This window comes from Eptesicus fuscus, chromosome 6 (assembly GCF_027574615.1).
Source record: "Eptesicus fuscus isolate TK198812 chromosome 6, DD_ASM_mEF_20220401, whole genome shotgun sequence".
NCBI lineage: Eukaryota > Metazoa > Chordata > Mammalia > Chiroptera > Vespertilionidae > Eptesicus > Eptesicus fuscus.
This window is the reverse complement of record NC_072478.1, coordinates 49,498,479-49,524,715: the sequence shown is the minus strand read 5'-3', so window position 1 is coordinate 49,524,715 and position 26,237 is coordinate 49,498,479. Positions and strand designations below refer to the sequence as shown.

The following is a 26,237-nucleotide window of genomic DNA, read 5'->3' as shown; positions in this document are numbered from 1 at the left end:
AATATTATTGTGAATTCACAGAAAAGAATACTATAATCCAATGAGGATGAATGAACTATTGCTGCACACAATAGCATGAATGATTCTTACAAATGATGTTGAGCAAAAGCAACAAAAACACATACTGTATGAGTCCATTCACTGAAAGTTTAAAAATAGGCAAATAATGTTTGGTATTAGGAGTCAATAATGATTATTCTTAAAGGGTACGAGGGTGGAAGGGATAGTTACAGCAAGAAGTCAAGAGAGGGGCTTCCAGGGCACTGGTAATGTTTCTTTGTCTGCTTCCATGCATGTTGTCATTTTGTAAAAATCGTATAAGATGTACTTATGATTTACACACTTATCTGCTTTTTTTTAAAAAAAAAAGTCAATTTAAAAGTTTGCAAAAAAAAAAAAAAAAGACATATGAGCCAATTTGAAGTTTCCTTCACTGATGGGTCAATATGGACATCAGAAAGGATAAGGTTGGCAATGTATGAAACAGATCAAATATATTAAAATCCAAGACTTCATAATAAAACTAAAAAAAAACATCATTAGTATTCTTTGGAGATTGCAAATGCACCAACTCAATATTCTAAAAGTTGATAAAATAAAGAGAAATAATCAAGTATAATTTGCCTTTACTGTATGAATTATATTGCAGGGTAATCAACTAGTTAATGAGAGTACTTTATTTTTAGTTGAAGATTCCAGAAAATAAATGCAAAAGAATAACAGAATTCAAAAATCACCATGTCATTACCTGTAATGAAATAATGATGTGTGTCTGCTGATGCAATAAAAAGCTCACAACATCACCTCTGGCTCTAAATGGCAGTTGTAGGAAATATGATAAAAGAACATTGTAAATGAATCCCAGGGATAGAATCAGCCATGTTCAGAATGTAGAAAATTTAAAGGGCAAATGACCTGATTTCTTCCAAAAAAATAAATATCCTAAGAGAAAAGGTAAGGGGGTGGGAAGCTAACTATCATAGATTGAAACTTAAGGAAGATCCTGATGAAATTAAATTGTGAACTTATTTGAATCTTGATTCAAGTAAGCAAACTATTAAAAGACATTTTTGGATACTCCAAAAAAATTTAATGGAATACATATTAGATATTAATTAATTAATGTTAATTTGTTATAGTTATGTTTTTTTAAATCCTTACCTGTTAGAGATATTATTAAACTATTTATGGATGAAATAATATAATGTCTGGTGTTTGATTTGAAATTCTCTAGCAAAGGGAAAGAAGTAGTGATTTATGAAACAGTATTGGCCATTGACAATCCTTGGTACTCTGTAATGTATACATAGTGGTTCATTTTTGAGTCTGTTTAAAATTTCATACACAAAGACTTACCCCATCTCTTGCTTTCACCAAGAGATCATAGGTGGCTGGGTCCCTTTCCCTGTCAATATCTTGAGAAACACAGATCTTCCCATCATGTGGGTCAATCTGGAAGGCTCGAGGTGCTTCGTAGCTTTGAAATCCGTCATAAAGAGAATATTCGACCAAGCCATAGAGTCCTGCATCCGCATCAGATGCTTTTACCTATGAGACAGGAGTTGGCCAGTGAGGAAATAGAAATGCGAGCATCACTTTTCAGTTGGTCAAGAATTACTACCATGATTTGCACAACCGAGTAACCCCCACAGCTATTCACCGAGTGTAGGCTTTAGTTTAATGTTCTCTCCTCTTACCTTCTGTGACAACTCTCCCCACTCTCCTCCTCCCTTTGTGATCTCTCCTTTTCAGTCTCCTTTGCACATTCCTATGCTTTCATGGAATCTCTGAAAGTTTGAGTTCCTTGGGGCTCAGTCCTTGGTCTTTTTGCCTCCTTATTCCTCTCACTACATCTAACTGATCTTACCCAATCTCGAGATTTTAAAAACATCTACATGCTAACAACTTGATTCTGGGGCTATTGTGTAGTCTAGCCGAGTGGTTCTCAGTCAGGGGCAAGCTTGCCTCATGAGGACATTTGGCAATGTCTGGAGACATTTTTGATTGTCACATCTGGAGAGAGGATGTTGCTGGCATCCAGTGGTTGAAGCTAGACATGTTGCTAAACATCTTACAATACACAGGACAGACCCCACAACAAACAATTATCTGGCCCAAATATAAATAATTCCTAGGTTGAGAACCCCTGCACCTGATGGAACTCTTAACAATTGGCAATATTACTTCCCTCTTTAATTGTCTTTAATTTTTGTCAACTAATGACACAGTCTTTTAAATTTATCTTCACTCTCATCTATCATATTCTCTGGCAAAATTTCATCCTGTGCAACTAGCTAACATGTTTGTGAGTTATTCTTCTCATCAGATGGGCTGAACCAGGAAACCCACAAACTTCCCCACTACAAAGGACTAAATTCCAAGTACATTTGGTCTGTTCCATTCTGGCAGCTGTTAATGATTTAGTATCCTCCAGTTCCCAAAGACACCAAATATATCTTTTAAAACCATATGGTATTCTCAATAACTTTGGCTTGATTGGAAGATAATAAGTACAATGAACTTTCAAATTCTAAAACTCATTCTCAGCCTTTAATAGCACATATTAACAAGTAATTTAGCTCACATAAAACAAGTTTCCTTATTTCCACTTTTTTCTCATCTGGACTTTTGGCAAAGCAAAATATAAGGAGTCAAAAGTGGGACAAGAGTACTGATGTCAATTTATGTTAGTAATTCAGATTCTGAGTTTCCGGATCATAAAAAAGAATGTATTCCTCCCTGTTTTTACTCAACTTCCCCAAAATACTAACCTAATAGTCCAGAACAACATAGTCCACCTACTAATATTTGGTATTAAACACCTATAATTAACTTGGCATCATTAAGGTCTATATTTCCCAATAGCCATTGATGACATAAAATGTAGGCAATTTAAGTAAAATAGAAATGGCTTTGCCAAATCTTCAAGAGGAAATATTGTTTAGTAGATAAGCTCAGTGGATCCTTTCTTCTGAGATAGTTGCTTAAATAAAAAAAACCAGAGAAGTGTCTGATCAGCACTTATCATCATAATCTTATGGTGCTAAAAGAGGTACCTAGAGTTCCAGAGGTTTTACCCCTGAATCTACTCAAAGAGCCACATTCCAGCACTCTCGGTGCCATCCCGTGTTCCTTATTTCAATCTCTGTCTACCTTGATGATTTAATTTTAAAATTATTCCGACTCAGAAGTGTTCTCCCTTAGCCTGATCTTCAACAAATTAAATGGAGATGTTATAAAAATGCAAAATATCTCTCTCATCATCATTAGCTTCCTAAATTTAAAGAATCTTTATAATTTCCTTAAGTATTAAATAAAAGATATTCCTTTTACATCTAGGTAAGGATTCCTCCCTATGAATGTGTCATGGAGACAGGAGACAGATTGAGAACACTGTCTCTTGAAAGCATGTTTGCATGTTCCACCAGTGGAATAATTATATTTGCATTTCCCTCATCAGAATACTCCTATCCCCATTTAGGAAGGTCTTCTCTTCAACAACTGGGCAGCTCTGTTGGAGGTCACTTGCCCAGCAATTACATTAGCACCCAACCCCAAAAGCCAACCCAAAGTCATAGGGTGATATAGTATCAATCACATCATTTAATTCAGTGATGTTTATAGAAAAGCCTCAGAGATCCCCTGCCCCCCCCCCCAAAAAAAAAAGTCCTAGAGAAAAGTGGCTGCACTTTAGATTAAATTTGAAATTAAGTAACTCACTTTAATTTTTTTCTTATTATAATTTCCAAAATTATATGCTATATCCATGAGCATATAACAGTTTGTTTGAAGAAACAGTTATTGGCACAACACACCCAAACATAAAACTTCAAAAAAAAGAAAGAAAAAAAAGGAAAAGAAATCACAAAATAACTTTTACATTTGAAGCACTTGGCAAAGCACTGATCTTACAGTTAAAACAGGATTAAAATATTCCAGTGAAAAGTTGGATTCAGCATTGGGACCACAACGAATGGTCTCCATATGCAAGTACGCCACTCTCTGAACACAATTTTGGCAACTTCACCAACAACCTATGTCTTACCAAGACTAATCATCAAGGCTGAGTTCTTATTTTTTATACAATTCAGCAGCTTCTAACACAGTTAGTCATCTCCTTCTTATTGAAAAACTTACTCATCAGACACAACACTCTAACTCTCTTTCTTTTCCTATCCCTAAATTTCCTTTACTGGCTGAGTTCTCTTCCTGGCCTCTGAACACAATAGCCCCCTGGAGCTCAGTCTTTGGACCACTTCTCTTTTCAGTCCACACACATTGCCTGTGGTGGGCATTGCCACTGTGGACAACTCTAACAAATTGACTTGCATCTTATCTTAACCATCAGAGCATTCCTTCTGTAGCTCAGGAGAGCACCCCTCATCCTTACCTGCTTGCAATATCCTATAAGCTTTGTGCTCTTACTGCATTTGTGTGTGTTCCATATTTTCCTTATCCTCTTCCAAGTCTTGCTGGATTGTAGAGTCTAGTTTATGATCCTATATAATAAAATCCTAATATGCAAATTGACCATCACTCTAATACACAATATGGCTGCCCCCATGTGGTCAAAGATGGCCACCCCATGTGGACACAAGATGGCCACCACAAGATGGCCAGCAGGAGGGCAGTTAGGGGTGACCAGGCCCGCTGGGGAGGGCAGTTGGGGGGGACCAGGCCTGCAAGGAAGGAGAGTTGGGGGCGATCAGGCCTGCAGGGGAGGGCAGTTGGGGGCGACCAGGCCAGCAGGGGAGGGCACTTAGGGGTGATCAAGCAGGCAGGCAGAGTGGTTAGGGGAGACCAGGCAGGCTGGCAGGGGAGCAGTTTGGGGGCAACCAGGCCAGCAGGGGGGCAGTTAGGAGGTGACCAGGCCAGTAGGGGGGGCAGTCAGGGGGTGACCAGGTCGGTAGGGGGGCAATTAGGGGGCAACCAGGCTAGCAGGTAGAGTGGTTAGGGGTGATCAGGCAGGCAGGCAGGTGAGCAGTTAGGAGCCAGTGGTACCAGATTGAGAGAGGGATGTCCAACTGCTGGTTTAGGCCCCATTCTGCCCGGACTGGAGAGGGTGTAGGCCGGGCTGAGGTACCCTCCCCCCACCCTGCCCCATGCACAAATTTTGTGCACCAGGCCTCTAGTTCAGAAATGAAAACTAAATAAAAACAATAACAAAAGAACAATATATTTCATAATACCCACCAAATACTCATTGAGGAATAACTTTTTATTCCTGAAATGTAATCCTATTAACCAAGCTATACTATCATAAGATAAAATACAAAATGCTAAAACAAGCAAAAGAAAAAAAATTATATTAAGGCATGTGAAACTATTCAGTGGTTGGTAACAGAACTGTGTTTCATTTTCACCTTTTAAAATGTATTTTCAGAGAAACTGATAGAGCTGTTAAATGAATAAACTAATTATATATTCTCAAATTATAGTAAAAAGTTACTGTTCTGATAACATGTTTGTATAGCCTTAATTAAAGAATGGGATTAAGAAACAACTAATTCTACTACCTATTTCTCCCCCCTCCCCACAAAAAGCAACCAAAGGAAATTTTGTGAAAGGGGACCAATAGGTGGGAGTAAGGGATAACTTGTCCTGTGTAGTCTTACAAAGTAAACAATTAAAAGAGTCTGATCTAAAAATAGAATTGGCAGGCAGATCAGTAGAACACGAAAACAAGACCTGAAACAGATGCTGGTAAACCTAATTTTTAAAAATATTTACAAAGAAAACATCATAAACCACTGAGAAGTGTGGGTTTATCCACATAAGTTGCTAGGGAAAGATGGCAAAGAACATGGGGAAAAAAAATCAAGTTTGATATTAACCTCACACCAAAATAAGATCTATACAAATATGTTAAATATAACTAATGAAATCATTTAACACAAAAAGAATATACATAGCAATATTTGGCTGATTCTAACATTGGAAAGGAATTTCTAAACTAAAACAGATGGACAAAAATCACACAAAAATATCAATACAATGAGTATATCATAATGTAAAACTCTACTAAATACAAAAAATACTTAAAGTTTTAAATTAGGTATATTATCTGCAACAAATATATTAAAAAGTTAATGTCCTTAATATAAAAGTAGTCCTTTAAAAATAAAAATATTGATGTCATAATACAAAAAAATGGGTAAATGACATGAACAAACAATTCATAGAAGAATAAATATATTTAACCCTTAAAATAATTGGCAACCATTAAATTAATAGTGATTTGGGAACTATTAAAGTAATAGCAAATTGGAAACCATAAAAATAATATTTTAAGTGATGGCAATGATAAAATAAATATGTACTCATATTTTTTCTTTTTTTAAATTGTTAACAGTTTAAGATGTCTCCCATTTTCCCTCTCTCTACCCAGACCTTATCCACCCCATCACTCCCCTCCCTTCCCCCGCCAGGTCTTCACCACCTTATTGTTCATGTCCATTGGCTATGCATATAAGTATATCATTTTTAAAAGCCTATCTGGAAAGTAACTTTGCTTTTACCATATACATATGGTAAACATTCTCCTAAACCTAAAAATATTCCATCTCTTTTACCTAATTATTATATTTCTTGGAGTATCTGTAGACAGATATTTGTATGAAATACATATACATAATGTAGAATTATTTATTCAAGAACCCAAATGTCCAACAATAAAAGTTGTTAAATGAATTATAATTCATCCATAAGAAAGAATTATGTAGCCAAGATGCAATAACTCTTTTATGAAGATCCTTTTACCTTATATTTAAACACACACAAACACACACTCAAACAGAACTAGAATCCAAAACACTCCAATGTACCTAACAAAGAAGTTAAAGTCGGAGGAACAGAGTCAACCACTCCCACAGCCCATGAAGTGTTCATCCAGAGCTTTTCACCCATGACGCTGTGTTAGGTCAAATCTTCCTTCAAAGGTAAAATACTGATATTAAAGAATAATTAACTAATATTTATGATATATAAATTAGATTGCCAGTCTTTGATCCACTGACTGGAACTTAAAAATCATCTTTCACTGATTTATTAACTAATTTCAGTGATCTGAATTAGGCTGTTGATACTTATAATAATCTTATGTCAAGAGAATAGACAAAAATTCTGGAAGCAATTTTAAGTAAACTAGTTGACTCAATACTAACATTAAAAAATCAACTCACCTTAATATGGTAAGTAATAATTCATACACACACACACACACACACACACACACACACACACACACAAAGTAGCCTAAAATATAGCCACATTATCTTTTACTTCCAGATACAACTGAAAAACAATTATGACTTCGTTTCACAAATTCTAACTGCATGAGTTTCAAGGCCTCTTTTTAATTGTTTACTAGTATTATTTACATTAACAGATATATAAATTGCAGCATAGGAAAATAGTCAATAATATTGTAATAACCATGTGTGGGATCGGGTGGGTATTTGAAGCAGCGAGGGAGCCATCCTATAAAGTACAGGACTGTCTAACCACTATGCTGTACATCTGAAACTAATCCTATCTAATAAAAGAGTAATATGCAAATTGACCATCACTCCAACACACAAGATAGCTGCCCCCATGTGGTCAAAGATGGCTGCCCCCATGAGGACACAAGATGGCCGCCACAAGATGGCCAAAAGGGAAGGGCAGTTGTGAGGGACCAGGCCTGCAAGGGAGGGCAGTTGGGAGCAATCAAGCCTGCAGGGGAGGGCAGTTAGGGGTGACAAGACCGGCAGAGGAGGGAAGTTGGGGGCGACCAGGCCTGGAGGGGAGGGCAGCTGGGGGGGACCAGGCCTGCAGGGGAGGGCAGTTAGACACAATCAGGCTGGCAGGGGAGCAGTTAGGCATCAATCAGGCTGGCAGGGGAATGGTTAGGGGGTGATCAGGCTGGCAGGCAGAAGTGGTTAGGAGCAATCAGGAAGGCAGGCAGGCGAGCAGTTGGGAGCCAGCAGTCCTGGATTGTGAGAGGGATGTCCGACTGCCCTCAAGGGGTCCCAGATTGGAGAGGGTGCAGGCTGGGATGAGGGACACCTCCCCCCCCGTGCACAAATTTTGTGCACCGGGTCTCTAGGATAGAATAATACTGAATGTAAACTGTAATTGAAAAAAAAATAAAATAAAATAACCTTTTTAAAATGTGACTTTACATGTTTTGTGGCTCCATCTGTGTATGCAACAGCAGAAGAAAATCAGATATGATTATTCTTGCCAGCACCTGTACACCTGTAGTCCTTCAACATGAAAGACAGGAGATGAAGGTGATGGGCCTCATGGTACTCTTGGGACTGCCGAAAGGTAAGGTTTATTTCCTTTAGACCAGTTTCCTAACTCAAGAGAGAACACTATTGTGTAGAGTTACATAAATGTTATTATTTGCAGAGAAAATAAAATCTGCAGAATATACCCCAAATTCCTAGCAGGTGTTCTCTCTTGGGATGTACTCATGGCAAACTTTACTTTTTAAATATGTTATTGGAAATAGTATTTTCTATTGAGCCTGATTATCTATCTATCTATCTATCTATCTATCTATCTATCTATCTATCTCTTCTATATTATGTGATCTTAAGAGCTACCTTCTCTCCATTCCACCCACAAAGGTTACCTTGAAAGCCCACAGATTCAAAGAAAGGGGAGCTGATTGTTGAATTTTTTAAAGAATTCATTTTAAGTGTCACAGTCTACTTTGTGAATGAATACCATAAATTAGAACCATGTGATCTTTACTTTGTAGTTGTATTTCTCTAGTACATGTTTTATAAAACAAAGAGCTACCTTAAATTTATGCCCAGAGGTCTTTCCAGTGGAATGGTGTGCTCTCAGATATAAACACAAACAGTTGCACTCTAAAGTCAAGAGGGAAAAGGGAGTTGAAAAATTCTAACAAGAAGACAAATAGAGGGTAGGCCAACCGAGGTTACATCCACAATATAACTTAAGGCTGTAAGTTCCAATACAGACGCTGACTTACAAAAACGTAGTTTACTGCTGTTTTCACACCTGCAAAGGCATCATATCATAGTTGGCAAATGTTAAGGTTTGGAAACTGAGACTCCATTTAGCAGCTTTCTTTCCTGAGGGAAAAGAGAAGACAGTGCGTGTAGATCTAATGGAAGTGTGGGCTGCACGGTTTTGTCTCCCTGCCCCCGGTTCAAACACTTTTACAGAACTGTATATTTATGTGAGCACACTCTTTAGGGTAAATCCTACTACATTTCAGTGTTCCCTTTTAGGAAGACCTACTGGAAAACAATTCCCCCAGGCTTTAGTTCCAGGAAAGTCAACCTTCTCCTGAGCAGTAGGAATGTCTTAATGCGGAGATTACAGGAATCTTGTCCCTCTGGGTAATTGGACCAGCTTGAATGCATGTGCGTGATCTTGCACGCTCCACTTCCATGGACTAAATTCTTCCCGGCTCCCTCTTACTCTATCATGTCACTTTCATCTGTCCCATTTTCCTGAATTTTATTTTCATCTTTCTGAATTTCATGTCATTTTGTTAGCAGCTTTGTTAGTCTTTTAATTAAGTAGAGTACAAAATACATTTACTTAACAAATATCCTACAGAAATGGAGTTATCTTTTATAATAAAAGGCTAATATGCAAATCCACTGAACTGCGGAACGACCGGTCCCTATGACACGCACTGACCACCAGGGGGCAGATGTGCAATGCAGGAGCTGCCCTCTTGTAGTCAGTGCGCTCCCACAGCGGGAGCACTGCTCAGCCAGAAGCCAGGCTCATGGCTAGTGAGCGCAGCGGCAGTGGCGGGAGCCTCTCCAGCCTCTGAGGCAGTCAGACATCCCTCAAGGGCTCCCAGACTGCAAGAGGGCACAGGCAGGGCTGAGGGACACCCCCCTCCCAGGGCACGAATCTCGTGCATCAGGCCTCTAGTAAGTAAAGTATAACAGCTGTAAGAATAATAAATGACCAGGGAATGCAAACTTAAGAGGTATTTTTGGGCCAGGAGAGGCCAAAGATCACTCAAAACATGCAACTAAAATGAATTAAAAGCAAAGCCAACTTCTTGTGAGTTAGATTCTCTGCAGATGACTCAAGTCCCACTCACATGGTTTTCAACTCATCACACAATGTTCCAAGTCAACATTGGGCTTGAAAGCTTTTGTTTGGGGGAAAACTAATTGACCTCACAGTTTAATACTTATACAGGTGAGACAAAGACAGGCTGAGGATAGTAACTGATTATTTAAAAAACAAACAGTGTCTCCTCACTTAATTAGCTGTTGGATCTCATGGGGGCATATTCACAATGTTTACCACATCCCAATGCCATGAACGCCATCTAAAGGCTGGCTATGACTAAAAGGTACTTTTAAGCAAAAACTTTGTAGCATGCAATGTTTTTCATTATGGCATGTGCCAGTCTAAACTTTCCAGATTCCCAGAAATGTTCTGCCAAGCCAGTATTCCACCATTAACTCTGACTTGAACAATGATCTTCTCCATCACCCTGAAGTGTACAAAGCACCTCCTCACCACTCCCAACAGCATGTCCAGGGACTCCCAGATTTAAATACACCATAGTTTGGTGGTATCTCCATAAAGGTGCATTAGAGATGATTAAGCTAGTCTTGTTTGTAGTCCCAGGATGATAGGACTCATTAAACGCATAAAAATTAGTTATGGCGCATGTGTGGGATAATTTGTTGATCTCAGATATAGCCATACCCAATAATTTAAGAATCAATCTAAGTAAGATTTATCATGCAGTTAAAAACATGGCTTATATATCCATCCATAACTTTCTTTTGTACTCACAGGTAAAAGCATTGTGAGGAACAGAAAGGTAGAAGACCCACTCATATTTCTCTCCTGCTACTCCGTAACGGTTATTAATGAAGGGGCTAGAGTCGAGAAAGAACTTAGGGCCACCAATATCTTCCTCCAATCCAGGCTAATACAGTGCAACACAATTCATTTTTGAAACGGGATGTACTTAAGTCAGCACTATTCCACTTACATAGAAGTGAAATGCTGGGATCAGTGCAGCGGTACCATAGCTGGTGACCAAGAACAAGGCTCCTCTCAGAGGCCAGATTGGCTTTGAAACCTGGTTTTCCCTCTTTGCACCTAAGTGAGCTTGACCTGTGACTTACCTTCCCTGTGCCTCAGTTTTGAGAAAGGTAACAATCTCTCTCTGGGCATGCTTTCAGTTGCAAGTAACTGAAACCTGAAACATCTTAAATAGTAAGGGCATTTATTATTACCCTTGTCAAGAAGTTTGAGGGAGAAGCAATTCCAGGACTGATTCATTCAGCAACTCAACAATCCCATCGAGGTTTTAGGTCCTTGCACCTCATTCCATCCACTGCCTACCACATGCTTGGTGCATCAGCTTGTTTTCTTGGGCTTGGTTCCCACTTTGGACCAAGTTTGCTGTTGATCGCCATACATCACATACATCACTTGCTAATGATAATATCTAGAGGTAGGAAGGAGAACATGTTTGCCTTGCATCCATATTTTAGAGCAAGAAACCTCCCCCGCCAGAGGTTCCCACCAGTTTCTCTCTCAAGTCTCAGAATTGCATGGCCCACACAGACTTAACCAATTATTCAGCAAGGCTAATTATACCATTATTATTCATTTAGACCAATTACAATTCATTCCTAGAGGGAGAATTGGGCAAAGGCCAAAAAAGGATATGCCTATTTGGAGAAAGGTGAAGAAAACAGGGCTCTATACCAAGGATAAAGTGGGTAATAAGACTGGTGAAAAGACAAGGATTGAATTCCATGCTACTTCTTGGGACTACTATGAGTTTTAAATGAGATAATGTGTGTAGAGCTCCTAAAACAATGGCTTTTCGTCTTCTCCCACACACAGGGACCAATTCTGTTTTTCACAGTTACGTCCCACAGACCAGCACGGTATTTGGTCCAGCAGAGTCTGGCATGAACACTTGATAAAGCCCCCTGCTCTAATAGAAATATTTTCTTCTCTTTGACCAAGCTCTGTTTGTAAACTCATAAATTTATCAAATTTAAATGATGAGTTAAAATGTTTCCAAATGCAAGCACGTTTTCTTTCCAATGCAGAGTAGCTATTGGACTATTATAGAAAGCAATTCAGGGTTGGATTTTCTAGGAAAGTACTCAAGTATTCATAGTGAAGAAAAGCAGGCAAGTTAAGAAGAAAAGTGGGGAAAAAGAAAGAATCAAAAGACAAAGAGGAATTAAGGTAATGAGTTCCTAAGAGAGGAGAGGAAAATGCACATAAGCAGAAAACACTAAGGCTCATTGACTAAACGTTTCTTTATGTGTGACTAGTATGCTAACATTTGCAATGTGTTTTCATTTGACTTAAAAATTTGAGAGAACCAAGATGGTGGAATAGGCAAATGCCTGTACTCGCTGCCTCCCACAACCACATCAAAATTACAACTAAAATACAGAATAACTATCATCCTGAACCGCCGGAAAGCTAGCTGAATGGAAGTCCTACAACTAGAGAAGAAAGCACACTGAGACTGGTAGGAGGTGAGGAGGCGAGGAACTGGCCGGTCCTGCACCCACGTGTGCCGCTTTTGTAATTGGGAGGGAGATTGCCTCTGCAGAGGCTGCCTGGAGGAGCAAGTGGTCCCAGTACCACACCAGAACCCTAGCCCAGGGTCCCAGAGCTGGGAAAAGAAGTCCCTACAGGCAGTAAGAACTATGGACTGTAAAAACCAGTGCGGATTGGGGCTCAGTGACCCAGAGGCTGCTGGAGACCCAGCTGCTCCTCTTAAAAGGCAGGCACCACAAACTGAACTTACAAGCTCCCGCTTCCTCTGAGCTCCAGCACCAGGGCAAGGCTCTGGGGACCCAGACACATATGAGGAGAAACTGGACTGTCTGTCATTGGGGCAGGAACTTGGGGGCGGCTTTCTTCCAGACCAAGGTGCTCACAGGGATCATTGTTCCCGTGCTGGGACCTTCCAGGTCACAGGGCTGACTGGCAGCCATATCTGTTTGCTCCAACCTGGTAATTCCCTGAGATCCTGCCCCACCCAAGCTGGATTGCATATGAATGGCCTTTCCTTTCCAAGCTAAAAACCTGTAAAACAAGCTGCAGCTGGGTCAGGGAGCCCCAAACCTATCAATAAAAGGCCCAAGACCTGGCACCAGCACCAGCACCAGCACCAGCCTGCCTTACTTCACAGCTGGGCCTTGTCTGGGCACTTCCAAACCTGGTACAAAGAGGAGGAATCTGAAGATCTCTCTGTAGTCCTGCTGGGTGGCCCCAGGCAGTGGCTGACTTTGCACCTCCCTGGAGACCCAAGAGCCAGTGTACCCAGTGGTTAGTGTGAGATCATACCAGATTACACCTCTTCACATCCGTAAGTGACACACTCAAGGGGCAGACTCAGCACCAAAGCCCGACAGAAGCAAGTCCTGCTCCATAAGGGTGTCTCCTGCACAGCAGCTCTCCCACTGTAGTCGCAGCTGGTCCCCACAGACAATTGGCCTGGAGGTCAATTCCTCCCAGTGACACCAACAGCAATCAAGGCTCAACTACAACAAGACTGTGCACATAGCCCACAAAGCGGTGCACCAAGAGTGTCCACCTCAGGTGACTGGGGAGGCTGAGCCACTGGGCCCTATAGGACACGTACTACACAAGGCCACTCTATCAACTCAAGGAGACTTAGCAGCTACCCAATACATAGAAAGAAACACAGAGAAGCAGCCAAATGTGGAGACAAAGAAACATGTCACAAATGAAAGAAATGGATGAAAGCAAACCACTGGATATAGAGTTCAAAACCACGGTTATAAGGTTACTCAAGAATCTTCTAGAAACCTCAGAGGAACTTAGTGAGACCTTCAAGGATCTTAGTGAGAATGCCAAAAAAATGGAAAAGCACCAGTCAGAAATTAAGCATACACCAACTGAAATAAAGAATAATATACAGGGATTCAGAAGTAGACTAGAGGATCTGGAGAATCAAATCAATGATTTGAAATATGAGGAAGCAAAAAACATCCAATCAGAAAAGCAAACAGAAAAAAAGAATCCAAAAATATGAAGATAGTATAAGGAGTCTCTGGGACAACTTCAAGCATACCAACATCCGAATTATGGGGGTGCCAGAAGAAGAGAGAGAGCAAGATATTGAAAACCTATTTGAAGAAATAATGACAGAAAACTTCCCCTACCTGGTGAAAGAAATAGACTTACATGTCTAGGAAGCACAGAGACCCCAAACAAGAGGAATCCAGAGAGGACCATACCAAGACACATCATAATTAAAATGCCAAGGGCTAAAGACAAAGAAAGAATCATAAAAGCAGCAAGAGAAAAGCAGTTAGTTACCTGCAAGGGAATTCCAATATGACTGTCAGCTGATTTCTCAACAGAAACTATGCAGGCCAGAAGGGAGTGGCCAGAAATATTCAAAGTGATGAATAGTAAGAACCTACAACCAAGATTACTCTACCCAGGAAAGCTATCTTTTAGAATTGAAGGTCAGATAAAGAGCTTCACAGACAAGAAAAAGCTAAAAGAGTTTCACTGTTATATGAAATGCTGAAGGGTATTCTTTAAGAAGAGGAAAAAAAAAAGGTAAAGATAAAAATATGAACAACAAAGTGACAACAAATACAATATCTATCAACAATTGGATCTAAAAATGAAATGAATAAAAATTCTGATGAATAGAATAAACTGGTGAATGGAATAGAATCAGGGGCATGGGAATGGGACAGACTGACAATTCTCAGAGGGAAAGAGGTGCCGGGGGTGCAAGAAGAGATTAGACAAAGATCTTACATGCATGTATGCATTACCTATGAACACAGACAATAGGGTGGTGAGGGCCTGGGACAGGGTGGGAACTGGGTGCAGGGGAGCTAGGGAGGAAAAAAGAGAAACATCTGTAATAATGTCAACAATAAAGATTAATTTTTAAAAAAAGTTTAAGCACCAATCAGAAAGGATATATGCACCCCTATGTTCATAGCAACACAAATTACCAAAGCTAAGATTTGGAAACAGCCTAAGTGCCCATCAGCAGATGAGTGGATTAAGAAACTGTGGTACATCTACACAATGGAATACTACACTGTTGTAAAAAAGAAAGAACTCTTACCATTCACAACAGCATGAAAGGACATAGAGAGCATTATGCTAAGTGAAATAAGCCAGTCAGAGAAAGATAAATATCACATGACCTCACTCATTTGTGGAATATAATGAACAACATAAACTGATGAACAAAAACAGATCCAGAGACAGAGAAGCATTGATCAGACCGTCAAACCTCAGAGGGAAGGTAGGGGAGGGGAGAGGTAAGGGGGAGAGATCAACCAAAGGACTTGTATGCATGCATATAAGCCTAACCCCGTGGTCGGCAAACTGCGGCTCGTGAGCCACATGCGGCTCTTTGGCTCCTTGAGAGTGGCTCTTCCACAAAATACCATGGCCTGGGCGAGTCTATTTTGAAGAAGTGGCATTAGAAGAAGTTTAAGTTTAAAAAATTTGGCTCTCAAAAGAAATTTCAATCGTTGTACTGTTGATTTGGCTCTGTTGACTAATGAGTTTGCCGACCACTGGCCTAACCAATAGACACAGACACCAGGGAGGTGAGGCATGAGGGGGGAGGTGGGGGGGGAATGGGGGGATAAGGACACATATGTAATACCTTAATCAATAAAGAAAAAAATTAAAAATAAAAGATCTCAGGAGTAAGCAAATTGGGATTATAATGCCATCATGATTACCATTAACGCTGATTCAAGACTGCTTTTTCATACCGGTGGCCAAGTGGGTTTGCTAATTAGAATAACCAAACAGGCATGGGAAGTATTGGGCAATGGAAGGTTTCTCTTGCAGGAGTAGGCCTCTTGCCAGGCAGTAGACAGCAGGGACTATTCAATTAATTTGTCCCTTCCTCCCTTCCTGCCTTCCTTCCTTCCATACTTACTGAGTACCTATTATGTGCCAGGTACTCTTCTACATAAAAGGTGGAATAGCAAAGGGACATAAATGGTCATCTAAGTGAACATTAATTAGGCAAAAGTATCTTATATATCTGTCCAATCCTATTTCACCACACACATAATTTGGGCTAGGACATAATGATTAGTTATTTTCTCTATTTCTGTCCTCAACTTTTTTCATAAAGTAAGACAAATGTTTGAAATTAGGGATGTCTAGGTCTAAGATATCTATTATACTGGTACATTCAAGAAGGAGCCCATTTGTATTCCTGAAAATTGCCCAAATTAAAATATGAGCTCCATTTAAATAAAATATTGCATCATATAAAGTAAAAATAGTTCACTTACACTTCTTAAGCTTCTTATAAAATAAGACTCGCTTTTTCACAAAACTGCCATAAACCTTGAACTACATGATACTGTGTCCTCTGGTTTTTCTAGACAACTGCCTCTCATTAATGGGTACTCTTTATCTTACTCTTTAAGCCCAAGAGTCCAAGTTTTACTCATTCCAAAGTTAACTCTCTCAAGAATAGACAAAACATTTAATTTTTATAAGGGTTTTTCTGTTAAAAACAGCATCTCCTGGGACCCATATTTCACCTTTGCCAACAAATTCCATACACTGCTTTTACACAAACAGCCTCTCACGATGAGGTGAGGGAAGCACTGAGAAGCAATTTTCCCTTTTCCGCCATTCTCAAAAAAAAAAATGAGTAATGAAAACCTGGCACATCTTCTCAGAATATCTGCTCATCTCTTGGCTGGGCAGAGTAAAACAATGTAGAAGGGCTGTAGCTAGTAAGAGGAAAGTGTGAAGATATAAAAGAAAGTGTTGATGAGTGGACCAAGGACTGTGACTGGAAAAGGTGGTAGGAATGGGTATACAAGTAGATATGCTTTGGTTTTGGTTTTTGCTTTGGGGAGGGTGAGAAGTCACATCTGATATGTTTACTTTTCTATCTTCTTTTTAAATTTAATTTCATTTTTTAAATAACAAATGTATATATTTAAGATGTGCAGCGTGCTTTGATATATACATAGTGAAATGATTACTATAGTCAAGCTAATTAACATACCCATCTCAGTTACCATTATATGTGTGTGTGTGTGTGTGTGTGTGAGAGAGAGAGAGAGAGAGAGAGAGAGAGAGAGAGAGAGAGAGAGAGCATCTGATACCCACTCTCTTAGCAAATTTCCAGTATACTAGTACATTATTATTAACTAACTAGAGGCCCAGTGTACGGGTGGTGGTGGGGTGTCCCTCAGCCAGGCCTGCTCCCTCGAAGTCTGGGAGCCCTCAGAGGATGTTCCACTGCCACAGAGGCAGGAGAGGCTCCCGCCACCACCGCTGTGCTTGCCAGGCATGAACCTGGGAGCGTACTGACCACCAGGAGGCAGTTCCTGGGTTAAGCGTCTGCCCCCTGGTGGTCAGTGCGCATCATAGTGACCAGTCATTCCACCCTTAGGCTGAAACCAGCTCTCCAACATCCCCCAAGGGGTGCCGGAGTGCAAGAGGGTGCAGGCCAGGCCAAGGGACCCCACCAGTGCATGATCCGGTTTGGGGAAGGACACAGGAGGTTGGCCAGCCAGGGAGGGACTGCAGAAGGGCTCCAGGGCATGTCTGGCCTGGCTTGCTCAGTCCCAATTGGCCGGACTCCAGCAACAAGCTAACCTACCAATCAGAGTGTCTGTCCCCTGGTGGTCAGTGCACGTCATAGCGACTGGTCGACTGGTCGACTGTCTGCCCCCTGGTGGTCAGTGCAAATCATAATGAGCAGTTCAGCGGCCTTAGCATATCATTAGCATATTACGCTTTGATTGGTTGAACGGCCGACTGGCTAACCAGATACTTAGTATATTAGGCTTTTATTATCTAGGATGTCATCGTGCTGTACATTAGATTTCTAGAATGTATTCATCCTACATAACTGAAACTTTGTACCCTTTGACCAGCACCCCCCCACACAACCTCCTTGTCCTTAATAACCACCATTCTATTCTCTGCTTCTATGTGTCTGACTTTTTAAATTCCACATTTAAATGAGATTATGTAATATTTTCTTTCTGTGTCTGGCATATCTCACTTAACCATAATATCCTCCAGGCTCATTCACGTTGTCACAAATGGCAGATTCTCCTTGTTTTAAAGTTGAATAATCCAAAATCTATGTCCTCACAAGACATTATACTATGACCAGTGGCTATTTGTTGGTTTACTTTTAATTTCATTCAAACAAAGAATTATATATGGTAAATATTCTCTATGCTCTATAAAAATAGAGGCACTAAATAGGAATTTAAGTCTGGGTGCACCATTTACTAATTGTGTCAAATGGGAATAACAGCCACTTCCCAGGGTGAAAATTCAATAAAATAATGTACAGAAAGTGCCCAATACCTGGCATGTAAGAAATACTCAATAAAACTTAGTTATTATTATTCCCAGTTCTCATTTTCCTGCCCACTTTCCTGTCTTTACCATCACAATTCCAGTCCTTGTTGTCACACTGAGGTCACGAGTTCTCAACCACCACAGGCCCATACATCACTCAAGGCTCAGCAATGAAGCATGTTTCAAATAATGTGCTTAAGATATGGAGTAACTTCCAAAGTGCTTGAATGACTTTTAGAAACTAATGTTATTCGATGCCAATCCCTATACGGCTAGCCCCATGAGAGTGTCACTCAGACATTCTCATTCTAGGAAGTTCTCAAGTAGGACCCTTTCTCCCATATGACTGCCAGCCTCAACCACTAATGTCATATTAATTTACTAGAAGAAATTTAATTCTCCATTCCTATTCAAAATTCAAAATTAAAGCCTGAGTCTAGATTTGCATATTCAAAAACTCATTAAGGTATTCTATTTAATAGAAGCCATTCATTGCAGGTCTCTGTGTCTGGGAGCACAAAACTGACAGAGCTTTTAGAAAGACAGTTTTTCCTTTAAACGTGATCAAATTCTCAGTCAAGACTCCACTCCCCACTCCTGCCTTCTTCTCAGTCAGCCCAAGGAGAATAGAAAACAGACTTACTTCCCCTTTCCCTCCACAAGCCCTCGGTGTTTGTGGGCTTTTGCCGTGCCTCCAAAAACATCATCTTAAGAGGAGATTTGGAGTTTCATGAAAGATTTTATGATATCTGTTTTCTGGGAGAACTGGAAACAGAAATTGAGCTGTAAATGCTAGACTGTCATGCCTGGAAGCAACTTCCATTTTCCATTCTGGATTGATTTTAAAATATGGTATCATTCCCAGAACTGTTCAGAATAATTCAACTTCTATCTACCCACCCTTCCCCCTTTGCTCTTAATGCTTCCCTCCAATCAGATGGCATGCAATATTTTAACATTAAAATCTGCCCTCCAAAATGAAAAACTAGTAAGCACAAATCTGTTCATAGTAAGAAATATTTTATGAAAATATTTCAAGTACTTTGCATTTAGGAGAAAATGCGTTATTTGAGGCGCGGCTCATTGCTGTACAGTGATATGCTGAAGTGTGATGCTGAGGGCTAGTGTGTCACCGTGTGACCACAGAAGGACCAGAGTTGTGATGGGCAAAGACAGGAAGGTGAGCAGGATGATGAGAACTGGGAATAATAATAAGTTTTTCTAGAGCTTACTCATAAGTAAACATTTTGTTTTGTTTGAGGTCGCTATCTTTATATTCCAAGAAGATTTTTAAAAATCAGACCAAATGGGGGAAAGGGTGGTGTACTAAGATGCAAACTCCAGGCCAGCAGAGGGAGATGGTGACAAAGGGATTCATGCACCAAAGCTGCATCCCTAACTAATGTGGGTCTTTAGGGGCTAAGCAGTAAACAAAGTCAATTCCAACTGTGCCCAGAATGTTCTGCTAAGGTTTCACAGCTCTAGGCTGCTTCACAACAAGGAAATGTCCCCTTGGGAACAAAGAAATAGAGAGGCAATTCCAAACTGCCGTGAACAAGTTGCAAGAGAACATAAATCCACAGGGTGGTGCATGCTGTGCAAGCAACCAGTAAAGAAATCAAGGGGGGTGGGGTGGTCATTTATAAAACACTGGTAAGATTTCCCTTTAAAGCGACTAGGATCTCAGACTAGGATCTCAGAACCAGTCCTTATTGTTTGATGATATAAGAACCCTTGCAGAACTTACTTCAAAGGCCCTTCTCACTCAGGAAACCAGAAATTTACAAATTTACACTACACTCCTCAGTACTTCTTCCCCCCCGCCCAACCACCCATCCCTCTATGCTGTCAGAGTATTGAGAATTAAACACTCTTGGGCATGCTACCTGAAATCCTTAGGAACTGTGAGTCCTTTTATACCTAGCTTTAGTATGGTGACACTTTCAAAAGCAAGAGGTTTCGACTTTGAAAGCCAAGAATAATGGAGTGCTTCAGGTTTTCTTGAAGGGAAGACATGAGCCTTCACACTGTTTAAAATAAACAGATTTCCCTAAACATCCTTCTTAAACATTCTTCCCTTTCCCCCAAGTTTCATACTCATGCTGGGTAGGAAATCTGTCCCCTCCCCCCCATCTCCAATGCTCTGCTATGCTCTCCTATTCCTTTACCCTACACCCATCCATCACTCTCTTCCCACCTCTCCATGCTCCTAACCTGCCAGCTTCCGACTGTGTGCAGCGCCAAAAAATAAAATGAAGGAGTCCATTCTCTTACGCATTTTCCTATTAGAGTAAAATTTACATTCAGTGATATGCGTTGATCTTAAGGTATAGTTAGATGAGTTTTGAAGTAGATATAGACAGATGATAGAGATAGAGATGATAGAGATAGAGAGATAGAGATAGAGATAGAGATAGAGATAGAGATAGAGATAGAGATAGAGATAGAGAGAGAGAGAGAGAGATCTATGTAACCAACATATAAATCAAAATATAGAGCATTTTTCAATCACCCCAAATCAAAATATAGAGCATTTCAATCACCCCAATCCTCACCCAATCACTCTTACCCCCATAAGCAACTACTGTTTTAATTTCTGTTGCCATAGATTAATTTTGATAGTTTATTAACTTCACATAAATGAAATAATGTATGTGCCTTTTTGTGTCTGGTTTATTTCACTCAACATTAGGTTTTTGAAATGCATCCATACATAGTATTTCATGTTTCAGATCATTCATTTATACTGCTGGGTCGTATTACATTAAATCTATATGGCACAATTTATTTTTCCATTCACCATGAGCATTTGTGTTGTTCCCAGTTGGGGGCTATTATAAATGAAGCTGCTATGAACATTGTGGTACATGTTTTCTTTTTGTAAACATATGTTGTCATTTTTCTTGGGTAAAATGTAGTCATGGAACTATAGGGTTATGGGGTAAGTGTATATTTAACTTCATAAGAAACTACCAAACACTTCCCCCAAAGTATTTTATCAGCAACATGTGAGGCTTCCAGATACCCCATATCCTAACTTGGATTAATGTTATCAGACTTTAATTTTATCCATTCTAGTAGATGTGAAGTAGTATACATTATGACTTTAATTTTCATTTCCCTTATGATTAAGGATATTGAATACTTTTCATAAATTTATTGGATATTCCTACATATATTTTATTGTGAAGTATCTTTTCAAGAATTTTGTTTTTTATAGGCTTGTTTGATATTTTATTATTTACTAAAGGCCCAGTGCATGAAAATTCATGCACTGAAGGGAGGGGTCCCTCAGCCAGGCCTGCCCCTCCTCACAGACCGGGAGCCCTCAGGGGTGGGAGGTGAACCGGCAATCAGGGGAAGGTGACGCCCCATCACACCTCTGCTGCTGCCACTGCCAGCAGCACAAGCCTCAGCCAGCCCTGGTTACCTGAGCCTCAGGCAGCCCTGGGAAGCTGGGTAGCCACCATCTGAGGCTTGCCTGTGCCTCGGGCTGGCCCTGGGCTGCTGGGGTGCTGAGAGGACTGGACGCTGCCATCTTGTGGTTGTAGGCGCCACCATCTTTGAGGGTGAAGCAGTCAATTAGCATATTCCCTCCTTATTGGCTGTGGGCACCGCCATCTTTGCGATGGCATGAGGGTTAATTAGTATATTCCCTCTTTATTAGATAGGACTAGAGGCCTGGTGCACGAAATTCATGCACTGGGGTGGGGGGGTGTCCCTCGGCCCAGCCTGCACCCTCTCCAATCTGGGACCCCTCGTGGGATGTCCGACTGCAACAGGGATCGGGCCTAAACTGGCAGTCGGACATCCCTCTCACAATCCGGAACTGCTGGCTCCCAACCACTCACCTGCCTGCCAGCCTGATTACCCCCTAACCACTCCCCTGGCAGCCTGATCGACGCCTAACTGCTCCCCTGCCAACCCGATTGCTCCCAACTGCCCACCCTTGCTGGCCCAGTCGCCCCCAACTGCCCTCCCCTGCCAACCCAGTTGCACCCAACTGTCCTCCCCTGCTGGCCCGGTCACCCCTAACTGCTCTCCCCTGCTGGCCCGGTCGCCCCCAACTCCCCTCCCCTGCTGGCCTTGTCCCTCCCAACTGCCCTCCCCTGCTAGCCTGGTTGCCCCCAACTGCCCTCCCCTGCAGGCCTGGTCCCCCCCCAATGCCCTCCCCTGCAGGCCTGGTCCCTCCCAACTGCCCTCCCCTGCTGGCGTGGTTGCCCCTAACTGCCCTCCCTTGCTGGCCTGTTGCCCCTAATTGCCCTCCTCTGCTGGCCTGATCGCCCACAACTACCCTCCCCTGCCAGCCATCTTGTAGCGGCCATATTTGACCACATGAGGGTGGCCATCTTTGACTACATGGGAGCGGCCATCTTGTGTGAGGGTGTGAGGCTCAATTTGCATATTACCTCTTCATTATATAGCATTACTAGAGACCCGGTGCACAAAATTTGTGCACAGGGGGAGAGGGTCCCTCAGCCCAGCCTGCACACTCTCACAATCCGGATCCCCTCAGGGGATGTCTGACTGCCAGTGACTGCCGGTTTAGGCCCATCAGGCCTAAACCGGCAGTCGGACATCCTTCTCACAATCCGGGACCACTAGCTTCAAGCTGCTTGCCTGCCTGCCTGATCACCCCTAACCACTCTGCTTGCCTGTCTCATCGCCCCAACTGCTCGCCTGCCTGCCTGATCTCCCTTAACCACTCTGCCTGCCTGCCTGTTCACCCCTAACCACTTGCGTGCCACCCCTAACCACTCGCCTGCCTGCCCGACTGCCTTAACTGCTCACCTGCCTGCCTGATCACCCCTAACCACCTCTGCCTCGGCCCCCACTGCCTCGGCTTCATCCGGAAGGACATCTGGAATGACATCTAGAAGGTCAATTGGCTGTCCGGTCTAATTAGCATATTATGCTTTTATTATTATAGATAACAAATAGCAAATATACTTTCCCAATATGCATATTACCTTTTCATTTTCTTAATGGTGTTTTTTTGATGAACAAGACATTTTAATCTTTGTGAAATTCAATTTTACCAGTTTTTGGGGTTTTTTTTCTTTTATGGTTTGGGCTTTTTTTGTGTCCTCTGAGAAATCTTTCCTACCTTAAGAGTACAAAGATATTTTCCTGTGTTTTCTTCTAGCAGTTTGAAAATTTTCACTTTTACATTTCAGTCTATAAGTAATTTCAAATTAATATTTGTGTATGGTGTGAGATTGTGGTCAAGTTTTCCCCCTTACAGATATACAATTAATCCACAATGATTTACTGGAAAGACTTTCTTTTCACCATTGAATTGCCCTGACACCTTTATCAAAAATCAGTTATGAGGATCTCTTTCTGGACTCAAATTCTGTTCCACTGATTTATTTCTTTGTCTTTATGCCAATACTGCACTTTCTTGATTACTATAGCTTTATACAAAGTCATGAATCAGTTAGAGCAAGTCTCTCAATTGTTTTTATCTAAAAGCTACAGGGACTGATGGGGTCCTTTGGTCTGGCCTGCACCCTCTCGCAATCCAGGACCCCTTGTGGGATGTTAGAGAGCTTGTTTTGGCCCAATCCCCACAGGCCAGGCCGAGGAACCCCACCGGTGCACGAATCCATGCACTGGGCTTCTAGTATGCATATAAGATCTTTAGTTAATCTCTTCCTGCCCTCCCCCCGCCTCCCTTCCCTCTGAGATTCATCAGTCTGTTCCATGTTTCCATACCTGTACTTTGAGTGTCTGCTCCCTAGTGGTCATTGTGTGTCATAGCTACCAGACAGCCAGCTGGATGCTTAGGCTTTTATATATTTATATATATAGATGTTTGACTATTCCAGATCCTATATATTACCATACAAAATCAACTTGCAGATTTTGTCAAATCATCCTGTTGGAATCTTGATTGGGACTCTGATAAAACTATAGATCAATTTGGGAAGAAAGGACATTGTATAAGTATTCTACATATATAAAAACCAATTGACCAGAACGACGGAACAACCGGAACAACCAGTCACTATGATGTGCACTGCAGCGGCCAACCAGCCCAGGGCCCCGATTGGCATCCCCCCAACCACCCGTGGCCCCTCCCCCAACCGAGCCAGCCCCTGATCAGCCCTCTCCACCCTGATCAGGGAAATAGGCCAGCCGGCCAACCACCCACGGCCCCTTCCCCCCACTAGCCCAGCCCCTATTGGCCCCTATCAGGGCAGGCAGCCAGACCCCACCCATGCACGAATTCATGCATTGGGCCTCTAGTTAACTATACTAGTCTATGAACATTACATAACTATTAATTTAGATCTTATTTTCCTCTCTGAAAAGTTTTGTTGTTTTTCAAGGTCCTACACATCATTTATTATAGTTCTTCCTAAGTATATTATTTTTTATAATATTTTGAAATTGAATTTTAAAAATTGAATTTACTATTTTTATTGCAAATATATAGAAAAATAATTGCTCTTTGTATATAAACTTTGTGTCCTGGGGTCTTGCAAAATTCACATACTAACAAATAATTATACATTTATTAGGGTTTTCTACATAAACAATCATGTAACCTATGAATAAAAACTGTTTTACTTCATTCTTCCCAATCTTTTATTTGTGTTTTTCTTGCTTTACTGCTCTGGTAAAGACCTTCATAGTACACTATTAAATAGAAGTGGTAAAAATAAGCATTCTTGCCTTTTTCCTTATCTTAGAAGAAAAGTATCCAGTCTCTCATTCATTAGGTATGAAATTAGCTATAACTTTCTGTAGATGCGCTTTATAAAGCCCTATTTCCATTTTGTTGCCAGCAGTTGTGCTTGTTTTATTAATCTGGAATATGTTTTGAATTTGTCAAATATGTTTTCTGCAATTATTGAAATTATTTTGTTAATGTGGATAATTTACATTGATTTTAAAATGCTGAGCAACCTATTATCAGATTTAATTTTCTGTTTTGTTGAAAATTTTAAAATCTATGTTTATAAAATATACTCATTATAACTTTACCTATTAGGTTTTAATGTCTGGATTATACCGGATTTATAATATGAGTTGTAAAATATTCCCCCACCCTCTATTTTCTTAGTTTATTTGTAATTGGCATTAATTTCTTATATGTCCGATGGACTTCACTCATAATATTGTCTGAGCCTGGAGCTTTTTCATTTTGAGGGACAGGAGTAGGTAGTTATTACAGATTCTATTTCTTGAGTAGATCTAGAGCTACTAAGATTTTTCACTTCTCTTAGTCAGTTTTGTGAAGTTGGTTATTTGTCCTTTCTATAGAAGCTATGAAATTTATTGACATGAAGTTTTGCAAAACAATCTTTTTACATATATAGAATTTGCCATAATATCCTCATTTTATTTCTTATTATTGATAATTCATTTTTTCTCTTTTTCTTGATTATTCTTATTAGGGACTAATCAATTCATTAATTTTTTCAAGAAACTTTTATATGGTAATTTTCTCTAATATATATGTCCTACATCATGGAATTCTCCTATTTACTACTTTGCTCTATCTTGCACTTTCTTCTTTTATTATAGAAGTATATAAAGCAATAAATTTTCCTCTAATAACTGCTTTAACTGCACCCTACAAATTTTAATGCTATATTTTTATTACCATTTAGTTAAAAATATTTTCTAATTTTCTTTTCAATTTTTTTCATAGACCTATAGATTATTTAGAAGAGTATTACTTAATGTTCAAATATTTGGATTTCTTTCTTAGAAATCCTCTTGTTATTGATTTCTAACTTAATTTCACTGTTGTCAGAGAACATGGTCTCTATGATTTCAATCTCTTAAATGTATTGATGCTTTTTTATGGCTCAACATATTATCTATGATGTTGAACATTCCATGTGTACTTGAAAACAATATGTGTTTTGCAA

The 26,237-nt window shown here is 40.4% G+C and overlaps 1 protein-coding gene across 1 annotated transcript in view; it reads right to left on the bottom strand.

Moving 5' to 3' along the window:
- The window catches only part of DCHS2 (dachsous cadherin-related 2), a 196,831-nt gene that overhangs the window by 91,135 nt on the left and 79,459 nt on the right, over positions 1–26,237 (bottom strand). The window contains exon 2 of the mRNA XM_028151980.2: positions 1,357–1,548. Coding sequence (XP_028007781.2) covers positions 1,357–1,548 — 192 coding nt within the window. The remainder of the gene's footprint in view (positions 1–1,356; positions 1,549–26,237) is intronic.